Source organism: Mauremys mutica, chromosome 11, assembly GCF_020497125.1.
Source record: "Mauremys mutica isolate MM-2020 ecotype Southern chromosome 11, ASM2049712v1, whole genome shotgun sequence".
Lineage (NCBI taxonomy): Eukaryota > Metazoa > Chordata > Testudines > Geoemydidae > Mauremys > Mauremys mutica.
The window spans coordinates 13,441,478-13,456,378 of NC_059082.1; the positions used below are offsets into that span (position 1 = coordinate 13,441,478).

General features: G+C 44.1%; 1 protein-coding gene across 3 annotated transcripts in view; it reads left to right on the forward strand.

Annotated features, from left to right (window-relative positions):
- The window catches only part of AGBL1 (AGBL carboxypeptidase 1), a 376,382-nt gene that overhangs the window by 197,411 nt on the left and 164,070 nt on the right, over positions 1-14,901 (forward strand). For all 3 annotated transcript variants that reach the window (XM_044981250.1, XM_044981251.1, XM_044981253.1), the window contains 2 exons: positions 2,790-2,919; positions 14,709-14,840. In XM_044981250.1, coding sequence (XP_044837185.1) covers positions 2,790-2,919; positions 14,709-14,840 — 262 coding nt within the window. The remainder of the gene's footprint in view (positions 1-2,789; positions 2,920-14,708; positions 14,841-14,901) is intronic.

A 14,901-nucleotide genomic window follows, 5' to 3' on the forward strand; every position in this document is an offset into this window, starting at 1 on the left:
TTCGCAAGGATGTAAGGATATTCTGAACTAAAAGGAATTCACTGCAGGAGGGTTAGCTCGGAGCTGTATATTTGAACTGAAATATACAAAGTCTGCTCCACACAATCAAACAGCTTAAGCAATATATTACAAACAAGGCCCTGTGTACTCTGAGTCACAGTGGGATCAGATTCCATGGCAAAAGCTACTAAATTCTGTGGTTTTGTTACATTCTCTCCTTGGATTTGGCGAGCCGCTCCCACTGATAGAAGTGATTGGGAGTTTTTCATAGAAATGTTTTTTTCTTTCAATAGAAAATGTTATTTCCATTCAACTGAAATTTTCTGTAAGAAAAATGTCAATTTTGCAGAATGTTTTCTGACAGAAAAATTGAAACAAAATATTAGTGTAGAGGTGGTTTGACATTAATCTCTGCAACTGCTTGAGCAGCTTCTTTCCCTCCTGGGAGTAGTAGTTCAATTGTATCATGATCCACTTGTTCCTTATGAGCTGGGCTCTGCTTGTTGGACTTTATCTCCCATGATGCACTATGTTCATGGGATTCCCTTCATGCACCATGGTGGCTCAGCTAGAGGAAGAGACTATGGGAGCTCAGGCAAACACAGATTATTGTTGACCCAACCTGAAATGAAAGGTTTCTCTTTGGGAACTTTGAAACATTTTGTTTAGACTGAAAAATTTGAAACAATATATTTCAGTATTTCGAAATTCAATTTCTTTTGGCATTCTGTGAAAAATATTAATATTTAGATTTTCATGTGGATTCGGAATAAAAATAAATGTCCAAAATATTGCTGTTTCCTATGGGATGGAAATTCTATTTTTTTTTATCAGTTCTACTCATTGACTTAAGTAGAACTGAGTGGCATGTCCTCCCATGGACAGGACATGCCACTCAAGGAAGAATCTGGATCTTATTTTTCCACAGTCACCTGCAAATTGAGTGAGTGCCATGCCGTGCAACCGGTGACTTTTGCATGGTGATATCACTCTTCAGAGGTAACCTGCTAGCAATGCATTAAGCCTCTAGGGGGAAAGTATGGTTGTTCCTCTTAGCAGAACTGCCACTGTAGAGAAAATGAGGAAAGGTGAGGCTTGGGTTAACTTTATGTGAAAGGCCACAAATAAACATTACAGTAGATTGCCAAGTTTTGAGCTAGAAGTTTTTCAGCAGCAGTTATCACACCAGCAAATTCTGGCTTCCAGGGTGTTAGCTATTGCAAATGTTTTGCAAATTGCAGAATGAGTAGCAAGGGAACTGTGAATTCAAGGGAAAGGGGAATTTAGGTGACAACAGCAGGAAAACTGGAATGGATGTTGTGATGTCACCAGAAACCCCAAGGTGGCATCAGAGCCTTGTTTTTCTACATTGTGTGTGTGTATAAATATAACATTCTCTGTGGATTCTACTATTTCTATACCCTCTTCCTGCTGTCAGACTTCCATTGCTTCTGCTCCTCTCCACAGGCTCTGAACAGACTTTGGAGCCTCTTCCCTCCAAACATTTTCCATCAAGCACTGAAGGTGTGTGCAACGCAACCTAACCGGTGAACTTTAACAGTGTAAAGTCTTGCCTGTGGATTATGAAATCTCATTCATACACACATGATGGTAGTGTGTTTCTACATACTGTGTTGTTAGAGGGCTGGAACATTCAGTGTAGTGGGAGAAATGGTGGAACATGGTATCTCCTGTGAAAGTCAGACAGAGTTGTGTGGCTGAAATTCCATGTGATGTTTAGAATATATACCTTCGAGCACACTCCAGCTCTAGTTTACTAAGCTAACAGTAAGTCTTCTACAGTAGATGTGGTTGATTTGAATGTGGTAGATCTTATCATGAATGCAGGTCTAATGGAGGGCCTAAACTTTATCAATGCATCACAATTTGCGAATTGCAATCCCAGTTAGAATGAAGCCTTTGCGTAGAGTGAGGTTGCTTGGAACTTAAACAAAGTCACTATAAAGGAGATCACTCAGATATGCATAATTGCCCTAAAATATGCAAATTCCCCTCCATGCAATCAAATATCTAGCACAGTATATTAGCCAGTGAAACAGAACCAGAGAAGAGAGTTCGACTGAGGTAAGGTAAAAGTCTCTTTAGTCTAAACCCAAAGTCCTTACTTAGGTTTTACTCAGCCCTTACAGTGACATCAAATTCCCACTAAAGCCAATTGTTTTTTATAACAGTGCTGTATAGCATAAAGATCTTATTGGTTCTTGATATGTGTTTGAGATGGTTGCATTTCTCATGACTGGAGAAACCATGCATGAGATATTCTGCTCATCTCATGCAGGTGCCTATAGATTTTCAACAGGGCCTGACTGATTTTCCAGTTCAAATAATAATGACTGATGATTGGGCATTCCTATGCCCCATGTTGGTTTTGGAAAACCCACCCTTTATACCTCCAGAGACCATGATGGATTCTATATGTGACATCAGACTTTAGCAATGTTTTAGAGAGTTTAAAATAAGAGTCTTAGTCCTGTTTAATGAGAGTGCGCGTGTAAATCAAAACTGCATTGGTTACCTAGAATCTAACTGAGCAGGCCCTGCAGGGAAAGGAAATTGATAATTAATACTTTGCAGAACCCTCTAAAATAAGCTTCTGTGGAGTTTTAATTCATTCAGGCCCATCTCTGAAACCTAGATATATATCTATGAATTAGTCTCACAAGCCAAGCCTGTCCTAGTACAGGGACTATCCAGAAACAGCAGACATTTTGAAACCACGGAGTTGTTTTGTTAGTTTAATTGGGGTGTGTTTTGTTCTGTGATTCCAGCCACCGGTGCTCCTTGAGTGGGGATGACCTGAATAGACAGTGGCTGGCTCCCAGCTGCCAGCTCCATCCAACCATTTACCACACCAAAGGCCTCCTCTACTACCTGTGCAATGTTGGACGGGCTCCACTGGTGAGTCATTTCTGTCTTCCCTTGTATTAATACCCCTGCAATGCTCATTTGTTGAGCCTTCCCAAAAGACTCCTGTGCTACACAGTTCAGGAGAGAGAAGGGGTCTGGGGAGATCTGGAAACATTCCAGTGCTACATTACTCGGGAAGGGGGGAAGATCTTGGAGACCATCACTTCAGTGGGATATTTTACTGCCTATCAGCCCTTCTAACCAACAACCCTATGTTCTGATGCCCTTGCCCAGTCTGGAGAGTACACTGGCTTGGGGGGTGGGAATTAAGGTTAGGAGAGCTAGAAGTTGGGATGTAGTTTCTGGAAGTTCTGTCCCCAAAATCTATGCTATCTGGGATAGCAGAGCACTGAAGTAACAAATTTCCTGATGACAGGATGCCACTTTGTACCAACTTGGGATCCCCTAAGTATTTTAGAGGGTTCCTGCAGTGGTTGCTGTGAAGACAGGCATCTTAGTGCAGTATTTAAAGCAGGGGACTGCGAGTCAGGAGATCTTGATCTGATTTCTGAGCATGCAACTGGTTCCCTGAGTGATGTTGGGCAAATAACCTCGCCCCTCTGGGCAAAGTGTTCTCCTTTGTAAAATGGGGATTACAATGCCCACTTTTCATAAAGCTCTTTGAGTCTTCAGATGAAAAGTGCTAGATCGGTGCAAAGTATTATCTGCAGACCATTGCTGGTGGAGCAGGGAGAGAGTTTGCAAAGATCTCATGGCAGCACAGTAACCAGCTTCAAAAGGGAACGAACTTCTGTGCTTCTCTGTCTTGGGAAGGGAGTCTCTTCTTCTCCCCGTTGGCTGAAAGCCCTCAGCATGAAACACAGCAAGGAGTGGAGAAGAAACCTCCACCAGACCGGCACTCAGACTAGGCTTGTGACGAGTAAACCAAGGATTTCGGCTTGTGCTCCAATAGCCCCTAGTGGAAAAGGAAAAGATTTATGTGAACATATGACAAGTGGAAGGCTTGTTTAAAAATATAAATAAACACTAATTAGCCATAAGCATGGCAGCATGCTCTGGTTTCCAGCTGGGACCATCTGAAAGGCAGCTGAGAAACAGCTGAATACTAAATGTTGCTCACAGAGTAACAAAGTCTGTGAGACTGGTGTCCCTAGCCTCTGTTCGTCAGAGGATGGAGATGGATGGCAGGAGAGAGATCACTTGATCATTGCCTGTTAGGTTCACTCCCTCTGGGGCACCTGGCATTGGCCACTGTCGGTAGACAGATACTGGGCTAGATGGACCTTTGGTCTGACCCGGTACAGCCTTTCTTATGTTCTTATGTTCTTAAAGTCGTGGAATGGGCCACTACGTCATCTTCCACCTGCCTAGTCTGATACTGGATATTCAGCCCAGTCAGTGTCGTCAGCCACACTGTCATCTTTTACATACCTCATCTGATTTAGTCCCTGTTTCAATACATCATTTTATCATGTGCATAATTTTATGCACAAGTTTAAGTCCCATTGGTTTCAGTGCTTTGCTGAATCCAGGGCCGGCTCTAGGCACCAGCATTCCAAGCTGGTGCTTGGGGCGGCAGTCTGCAAGGGGCGGCAGTCCCTGTTGTTTTGCCCCCAAGCAGCACGCTGAATTGCCGCCCCGGGTGGCGGGGGCAGTCCGTGTGCCCTTAGGGCGGCAGGCGCATTTCTGCGGTGAGGGCAATTCGGCAGCAGCTTCTATGTTTAGCTGTCCGGGGCGGCTTCAGCTAAACATTAGAAGCTGCTGCCGAATTGCCGTCCCTGCGGAAACGCGCCTGCCATCCTCAGGGCACACGAACTGCCCCCACAGCCTGGGGCGGCAATTCGGCGCGCTGCTTGGGGCGGCGAAAACTGTAGAGCCAGCCCCGGCTGAATCAGGGCCAAATGGCTCATCCTGCTCCCACTGAAGTCAATGATCATTTTTGCCATTCACTTCAATGGGAGCAGGATGTTTCATAGTTAACAACTAGCCAGTAGCTTTGGGTCGCTGGAAAGGTATTGTTAGCTCAAAACTCATCTGTTAACCAGAGACTTAAGCAGCTCTTCCCAAGCCTTATCTCTACAAAGAGCTATGTAGATGAGTTGAGAAACTCCCTTGTGATGACTTCGTAGAGGAGTATAGTTCCTGACTTTAGCAAGCTGGAAAAACACAATCCCCACAATTGCACTGCACATGTGTATCCCTGGTTAATCATCTAACTGAGTATTTGCATATGCAATCATGGTAACTACAGGTGCATTTTGGCATGACAATGAATGGCATGCCCTAGTGCAGTGTTTCCCAAACTTGGGACACCACTTGTGTAGGGAAAGCCCCTGGCGGGCCGGGCCGGTTTGTTTACCTGACGCGTCTGCAGGTCCAGCCAATCGCGGCTCTCACTGGCCGCGGTTCACTGCTCCAGGCCAATGGGAGCTGCTGGAAGCGGCGTGGGCTGAGGGATGTACTGGCCGCCGCTTCCAGTAGCTCCCGTTGGCCCGGAGCAGTGAACCGTGGCCAGTGGGAGCCGCGATTGGCTGGACCTGTGGACGTGGCAGGTAAACAAACCGGCCCGGCCCGCCAGGGGCTTTCCGTACACAAGCGGCGCCCCAAGCTTGGGAAACACTGCCCTAGTGTAAGTGCCTGATTTTCTAAAGTCCCTGGTAGAGATGTGCTAATGATTGATTTTTCAGATCAGTGGCTGAACTGAACTTTTATATCATGGGTCGAACAAAATGTTTCAGTTTTTTAACCTTTTTAAAAAAAATTAATTAAATAAATAAATAAATAAAACTGCAGTAAAATTTGAAACAAAAAGACGTTTCAAACTGAAAAATCTAAACATTTTGCTTAGAAAATGTCAACACATTTGTATTATTTCAGATTTATTTTAAAAAGGTTAGTCCAAAAAATTTTGCCCAGCTCGTCCCTGGTTCCTCCTCTCCTGTGGTTGAGGTACTCAAGCTAGTTCATGCGTGAGGATTTTGCATTGATTTTTTTAAAGCTTAATATGCCAATCACCAGACTTAAATCCAATTGATGGGTCCCTTGGCCTCTGGGAATAGTCTAATTATTTTGCACGGTGGAATTCCTTTTCTGCACATTTGTCAGTCAAGCCATTTTGGTGAAAATTTGTGTTTTTACTTTTGAGAAAAAAAGAATTCCTTTTCTGCGGGTGGCAAAAACTCATGAGACAGCTGCAGCCCAAAAGGATTCCTGGTCCTCTGTGGGTCTGGGAGAAGTTTTCACTCTGCCCAGGGTCACTGACCAGAAGAATGTGGAGATGGGTCCAAGACCTTGAGGAAAAAGTGCAAAATGGTTCAAATACTACCAAACAGATCTAATGCAAATTCCAGAATGATCTTCAGTCTGCAAGAGCCTGATGGATGGGCACAAACAACCTGATGAGCAGGGAGAGTTACAGGGTGGAAGATTTCCCTTGTGCTTCATGAGCGGAGTCCAACGGAGGAGGCTCACAGTCTAACAGCAGGTAGAGATGAAAAAGTCTGCAGTCATCCTGACAATGAAACTCCCTGGCTTTCCAACATAGGCGAGAGTGCTGGAGCTCAGCAGCTGGAGACATTGACACCTGGGAGAGCTGAAGGACACGCAGGCCCTAGAAGCTCACTTTTGAGTTAGCTCGCAATCATTTTCGGTGGTGTGGCGTTGCATGGGCTATCTTAATCTAATCTAATCTAATCTAATATACTTTTTCATTCTCATTCCCAATCTTTTTCAACTATAGTTTATCTATCTATCCTTTCTTCTTCTCTCTAATCTCTGTTTTTATCCCGTGCCCATCAATGTGGTATCTGGATCCTGAGGTTGCGCCCATATGCACTGCAAGCTGTTAGTATTCTTGAGTTAGGAGAGGCTATTGATTCCATCTTCTCTCTTGCTCTGGGCCTGAAGTATGACAGGCTATTGGTAAACTGATTTTTCTCTCTCTTTGAAGAGCACATTGATTTTAGTTTACATACATTCAAAAATACCTTTCCCTGCTCTGAAAGTAAGCTATGGAGCCAAGTTAGCTGATAGCCAAACGATTTCTATGGAGCAATTTGGTCTCATTTATGTCGGTGATCTGTGGGCAGTTTCTTCAAAGCAGGGCATGATATCTTGAAGGAGAAAGGGACAGAGCTTTAAAGCTAATAGCCTTTCAGACCAGGCCAGTTTAATTGGCAACTGCTTTTCCAGTAGAAAGCAGTATGCGAACTGCGTCTTTCCCTTCCTTCTTCAGCAAGGGGACTCTCACTAGAATAAAGAGCAGCCTGGTGTGTGTCTTCTCTGCTCTCTTCTGTGTGGAATTAGAATAACTCAGCTGTGTGTCAAAAGCCATCTATTGCTAACAGCAATGGGAGATTTTATGTTAGCCCAGTGGCATGGTCCTGTGGTTTTGAAGCAACAGGATCTGCACTGTATCCATTCTGTCACCGTGAAGTTCGAGTGTCCCCTTGTGTTCAGACAGCTGTGGCATCCAAGCTGGGCATGAATTTGCTACAGTATTTTGTATTTTAAGTGATTAGAACCTTCAGTCCCAAAGAATCTCAAAGCACTTCAGAACCTATAAACACACAAATCCCATTGGAATGCAACCCCTTCTCAAGAGGAGATTGGCAAACAGATGGAAGGACAAATGTGTAACAAGGAAGCCAAGGCAAACGCCATCTCTAAGGAAAAGTCCCTCTGGATTTTAATGTCCATGCAGTGGGGATAGGATGTTGGCATTTAAGTCTCATGTGAAAGACCCTTACTAATTTGATGTAGGATTGAGTCAACTCCAGAGGAGGTTCAACCAAAAAATCTAGGTATTGAAAACCTGGGACTCACACTCCTAAACCAGCCCCTTCATCTATACAGTTATGACAAGGTCTGATGGGCTCCTTCTAGGGCAGGACCCTGACTCCTCACGTTAGCCTCCAAGAGCCCTCAGGCTCAGCACTCACCATGTGTCGTTTCAGAGGAAGGATGGTTTTATGGCTAAAGTAGAAGACTAGCACTCGAGTTCAGTTCCTATCTCTGCTACAAAAACAGTGTGTGACCTTGACAAGTCATATAGGGCCAGATTTCAAAAACATATGGGCCCCTAACTCCTAGTGTTTTCAATGGGAGTTAGGGCTTAAAGACCTTTAAAAATCTGGCACATAATCTCTCTGGGCCTTGGTTTTCCATCCATTAGATGGAGATAATAATACTTCCTTTCTCCTGCTCTGTGCCTGTCTTGGCTCTTTAGGTGGTAAGCACCTCAGGGCAGGTATTGTTTCTTACTGTGTGTTTGTCCAATGTGGTTCTGGTCTCAGCTGAGGCTTAGAAATAATAACAACAAATGGCACTGGAGTCTGAGCAGTAAACACCACACTGGCATCACAGCATCATTGTCTCAGCGTGCCCTGTGCAAGGCCTCACACTGCCCTGAAGGAGCTCAGCTATAGAGCTACTCAACATTATTCAAATATATAAATGAAAAATGATCTTTTTGTGAAAATGGTTTTGATTTTCTCTTGTTGTTTGCAGTGTCAATGCAGCCATGTTGGTCCCAGGATAGAGGAGAGAGAAGGTAGGCTAGGTAATATATTTTATTGGACCAACTTCTGTCAGTGGAAGGGACAAGCTTTCGAGCTTCACAGAGCCTTTCTTCAGGTCTGGGGAAGGAAACCAGAGTGTCAGAGCTAAATACAAGTTGGGACAGATTGGATGAACACTTTACAAAGCAGTTGCTCTATATCTGACCGCTCAGTTCTCCTCCTCTCAGGAATCTGCACACCTTCAAAAGATGAGTTTGGGAACTTAATAATGCTAGACACTAAAAACCATGGACTAAAGAGAAACACTGGTTTTATGGCTCATTACAACAATTTGTGATACACTCCGCTGCCGGCAAACCCTCAGTAGCCCACTTATTTTAAGTGCTCTCCTACAGCATATCTGAACCCCTTATGCCTAACAATCTGTCCCAACTTGTATTTAGCTCAGACACTCTGGTTACCTTCCCCAGACCTGAAGAAATGCTCCATGGCATTCAAAAGCTTGTCCCTTCCCACAACAGAAGTCGGTCCAATAAAAGCTATTACCTCACCCACCTTGTCTCTTTTCGATTTTCTCGATATTTTTCATTTTTTGACAAAATTGCTTATTTAACATTTTTTGTTTTAATTTTCCTTTTAAAAAAAATTGACAATTTTCATTGGTCTTTTAATCACAAGGCAGGGGGGTTTCAACATCAAAACCAAAACTTGGGAGATAGAAAAAAAATCACTTTGAGAATTCCGACCTTTGAAAATGTTTACCAAAAAATTGGATAAGTTTTCCCTGTGGAAAAGTTTTGAAGAACAACAAAGAATTGGCCCCTTTTGAAAAAAGCCATCTGTGAAACTGTTGTGAAACTTGGTTTCTGTATTCTGCCCAGCTGTACTGTGCTGCCACCTGACTCTCCCTATGAGCCTACTGCCAGAGACCTGAATGGGAGAGTGCCCAGGGTGGGCGGGCTGGGATGAAGGTAGGGCAGTGAGAAAGGATTGGCAGGAGGCAGAGATGCTGCAGTGCTTTGGCTCCTTTCTGAGCCCCAGAAGGATTTACGGAGGAGTAAGACATAATTCTTCCCTCTCCTTCTAGCTCTGCTGCTTCATGGCTCCTACCACCAAATGTCTTAAAGCCACAATCTGAGCCTTTATCATTCTTTGAAGCCACTGGGCTCTGCCTAAAATTGATTGAGTATTGCCAACCCAAGTGCGATGAGTCAGGCCCCCCCAGCCATGATAATATTTAGAGATTGTCTTTTTATTTGCCTCTGGTGTCACATTTTCAAGATTTTCTCTGGGGCCATGAGGGCTAGAAACTTTTCTTTTTCTCTCTCTCTCTCTCTCTTTCTTTTTTTAATGAAAGCTGAGAGTTGCAGGGAATAGCTTGACTCTGGCAGCCAGGGTCATAATAAAAATATGGTGAGACTTGTGATAAAAGTGTGAGAGTTGGCAAAAGTGAGTATGCTGTCAATTCTTACCTTGGATTTGAATAATTTCTTGAGGGGTGAAAAGGATGACACGTTTTGGAGTCTGATTGTGTGGCATGAGTTACACTGTCCTAGCTAGAGCAGAGGCTGGTTGCCTCATACTCCCAGGTTCATTCTCTGTCCACTCCTAGATGCCTCAGTTAGAGCTCTGCTATCAGGCTACAGAGTCCAGCACCTGGCTTCTATGTTGGCTGAACCAAGAAGGACACCCCTGTGATAGAAAAGGTGGGACCATCAGGGGGTGATAGGGAAATGTTGTAAAGTCACAGGGACATAGGCGGGGAAAAAAACCTGTGGAAATCACACAACGAAGTGAGTTTAATCAAAATGAAAACAAGTTTTCAATGCCTTCTGTACAACTTTCAAACGGAACTGCCCATAAATAGCTACAGTGATACTGACCCTGTTGCCATTGGAAGCTAATGGCAACTGAAGGGGATAAGGCTCCATGGGCAGATACTGCAGACAGTCCCACAGCAATCAGTGTAGATGATAATCTTGCACTGATGCAGGTGGGTGGGAGTGGATCACCTAGCAGGCCCATTTCAGCCCTACCAATTAGGATTCATCTGTGGGATTCTCTAGATGCAAAATTATAGGGCTAGCACCACTCAGGCAATGTTGTTGTCTGACTAGCTCCATATCCCTCAGTGCTTTCTAATATGTAAAATAATATTTTAAGCAGATAATGTACGAGCCTTTTGCATGTTAGTAATATGCAGGTAATTGATATCCAATTGAGCTTGGAGTTCTGCCTCAAAATAGGATGGAAACTATAAAATCCTCTTTAATATTCATAGGAATAAATTCCACATAGTACCCGTGGTTAACCTAAACTATGACTGAATGTCGCTGATAGCTTAGATGAAAAACTAGCTGGAAAAGTGTCTCTCTGTTATTAAAAGAAGTAGTAAATGCAGCCATTTGGATGGGGCCATTTTAGGGTAATTGAAAACATTGCAGATGGAGTTACTTCACAGTGCATGGGTTACGTATAGCTCTGCAAAATATGTGCGCAATCTGAGCGGGCTGTGTGTCCAGGGTCTGTGCAAAACTGGGTTTGTTTAATTGGAAATGCTGCTGTTTGTGGATCTGCATCTGATTTCGCAGTGCTCACAGTCCTCTCCTTGCCTTCATCATCTAGTGAAAATGGTGTAAATAATGCAGTGGACTCACTGCTGGGAAGCAAGCTGATCTCCATGTGTCAGGAATGAGGGCACAACACTCTGAGGACAGGCGAGCGTAGGTGCAAGCAATGGAGTTCTGTAGGCAGCAGAATCAGGGAATGGACAGGACATGAGCAAGCTTTGGCTAACAGACCGCCCATGTAAGTTGTTACCTGGGACACTACATTTAATTAGCCAGATAATTAGGGGCTGGTTGAGGGCAGCTGGGTGTGGTTCATGCATATTTACATATTAACCCACCACCCCCAATGTGTGCAAGGCTGGGCTATTTGAAGGGGCTGTCAGAGGGTAGCTGGCCCTTTGATGGGGCCAGGGGCCTACCTCTGACAGGCTTCACAAGGGAGAATAAGGCAATTCCAGGTTCACCTGGGATTGGTCAACTCATTGAGTTACTGAGAGGCAGTTAATTAGGCAGGGAAGCACCTGGCCAAGATAAAAGGAAGCTGATCCTGGGGTGTCTTCTAGGGGAACAGAGACTCCTAGGGGAGAGAATAATTCCCAAGATGTAGGAAGAGAAGGTTCCTATGGTAAAGGCTTCTCAGGGGGAAGGTGGTGAAGGGTTCACCAGCAAAGGAAATCAAGGAAGAATGCTCCCGGGTAGGAGCATTTCCAGAAGGCAGGGACTATGAATGCTGAGTCTCAGAGAAACCTGGCTCCCAGGAAAGAATTCACCAGGCAACAGCAGAAGCCCTAGGAAAAAAGGAATGATATGCTGTCCTGAGGAAGGATTGTCACGATTTGGTCTCTGGGGGGACTTTGGCCCAAGAGGAGAGACCCTTCCCCAGCTAGTCACAAGAAGTCCCTGGCTCCAGAAGAGTGTCCTGGCTCATGAAGGCCTCACTGGTAAGGGACCTTGGGCATAACTGGGGTTGACACACTAAGGCTGACTCAGCCGCTTCTCCGTCCAATTACAGAGAGATACGGACTCTTTGTGTGATGTTCTGCCTTTGGAGTAAAGTAAACTAGACCCTTGAAGGGATGCTGTTCAATATACAAGCCTCACTGGACTTATTAAAATCCCCGCTCTCAGAAACTGAGGCAGAGATGCAATAGCAAGTGCTGCACCAGACTGCTAGGGGGAAGGCCCCCATTCAGGGGCCTATGAGAATTAGGTCCCCAACTCCTACTGAACTAGGCTCCTTTGAAAATCCCAGTCATACTGTGTGTAAAAATTGCATGTTTTATTTGTATCCTCATTGCCTTCTCTTTGTAGGTTGCATGTTGCCATAGGGCTCAATCCTGCGAGGCGCTGAATACTCTGGCCCTGATGCAGCAAAGCCATTAAATATAGGAGTAGTTCCATGTCTCCCTATAGTTTAGTACAATGGAGTTTAGTAATGACTCGGTCCCCTGGACACCACCTTATGAGAAATAGTAACAAAGTCGTCTAGTGCTGGATGCTGGAAGAAGGAAGTGTTGGAGATCTGGTTGAGGGTGATGGGATCAGCAGCGCTACCGGGTGGTGTGGGTTTGGTGGCCTGGTTGACATAGCAGGGACAGCTGCATAAAACTCTAATGGGGGGTAGGTATTAACATTTTGTCTTTGTTTGCCATATTGTTAAATCCTGAAAACATACCTGTGATGAGACATAACAGGCACACAGCTACTTCCACCCTGATAGTAGTGTGCTCGGTTGTTCCATGCATTGTCCGCATTATAAACTGGGGGAATGATCCTTTTACTTAATTCCCTGCTATTGTACCTGTGTGCACCAGGTGTCAGCACTATTGCTATTTCATTATGGATCTGAGAATATGCTTCTAGATTCACATGTCCAGGTAGAGTGACCAGATGTCCCGATTTTGGGGTCTTTTTCTTATATAGGCTCCTATTACCCCCCACCCCTTGTCCCGATTTTTCACACTTGCTGTCTGGTCACCCTTTGTCCAGGACATGCCTACTTTTTTAGGGCTTGTCTACACTGGGAACTTGCACTGGAAAAATCTACCCCCCTGCCCCTCAGACAGACATGGTTATGAAACAGAACCAACCAATAATAATAATAGTAATAATCCATTCCAGTGGAGCCAAGCAATCCTCATCAAGGATGGGGGCCCTATTAAGGTAGGTGCTGTACAGATATGTAACAAAGACAGTCTGTGCCCCAGAGAGCTTACAATCTAGGTGTTAAACAGGAGGCGGCAATTGGATGAAACAACGATATTGGTGAGGGTTAGATAAATAGTTTACCTGGAAATCAGAAGTTGCAGCTTGCTGCTTAACTAATCAGTGCCGGAGGTAGCAACTTGTAAGCTTTGTGGCAGAACTTGGTGTTAAGTAGAAATTGAAAGAGGATGAGGTGGTGAGTTTATGAAGTTTGATGTGGAGTTTTTATCATGCATGGGAGGAAGTGCGGAGGTGCTCGTGAGAGAAGCAGATGTGGGCAGTCGAAGCTGGACTGGCTGGCATAGCTGACAGAACCTGGTGTGCAAATAATTGCATCCTGAATGGCTACAGTTAAATTCAGTAAAATTTAATTGTCTCTAAAGGGCCAAAGGTAAATAAATGATCAGGTAGATAAATATACTGGGTGAAATCTTGGCCCCTTGAAGTCAATGGCAAAACATCATCCACTGTGATTGTATCCACTGCTTATTTCTTCCTCAGTCTTCCTGCTTCTGTCTGTCTGCCTGTCTATTCTAAAGTTTCTCTTCTAGTGGTATCTGGATGCTCCTCTTTGCTTTCCAGTTGGCTTATCAAAAGTGAATAAAACTTTGCTGGAGCACTATCTTCTGACAATTTAGAATGTTGGCTTAAAAAGAACAATTGCTCTTCTTTTGAAATTCCTTTCCTTATTGGATTTTCCAGTATTTCTGATGAAGACATGGAGAATATATACAACAGCAATGCATATCTCACCGAGCATCAAGATTGATTATTCTGCAAGGCCTGGGTCAATATTTATCTCGTAGGTCAATAAACCCTGATTTTCATTTGTAGAGGACTTGATATGTGCTTATAAAGGCAATCTAAAATTCCACTGAAAGTGGGAATATGCTTAACGCCTAGCTACCCGAAGACTGATGCTAAAGAGATGGATTAGACTGATTGATTAGACTATGTAAAATAGGTCACGTATTGTGCTTTGCTTTAGGGGGATACATACAATGTCATAACAATATGCAATAACTACTAGTGTAATAGCATGGATGTGTTTTTCTGCAAATTATATAGTACAGATTTCAAACGTAAAGAAATGAAGATTGATTGCCTGGTAGGGTGCAGGTTTTAGATCTCAAGAGGATAATACTGAAGTTTAGAAGTAAAAGCAATTTGACAAACTTCCCTTTGATTGAATCATAAGATGCATGTAGGATCCTGAACTGCCATGGATGGCAGTGGGTGGGACACAATTCTTTGTGTTTCAAACAGAGCAACAAAACCTCCCTCTCTTCTCTGAATCCTCCAGGATCAGGTGGACTGGTAAAGCCTGGGAAGTCTGATCACAATTGATCAACAGGGTTTGGCGTTCATTATGGGCATGCCCCATAGCCTGAGAGCCTCTGAGAAGTTCTGAAAAATGGGTGTTTTTTTAGCAATTGGTCAACCCACTACTGTTGCACGTTGCCATTTAAAGGGCTAGAATCCTTCCTGTTTTATGGTCAATGTTGTTCCTTTTTCTGATCTCCAGGTATTCTGCGACTATCATGGCCACTCTCAGAAGAAGAACGTGTTCCTCTATGGCTGCAGCATCAAGGAAACCTTGTGGCAGGCAGGCTGCACCGTCAACACAGCAGTTGTCACAGAAGATGTTGGCTACAGGGTGAGACTTCACATTACAGTACACACATACTGTGCACACATGCACACACACAATTCATTCT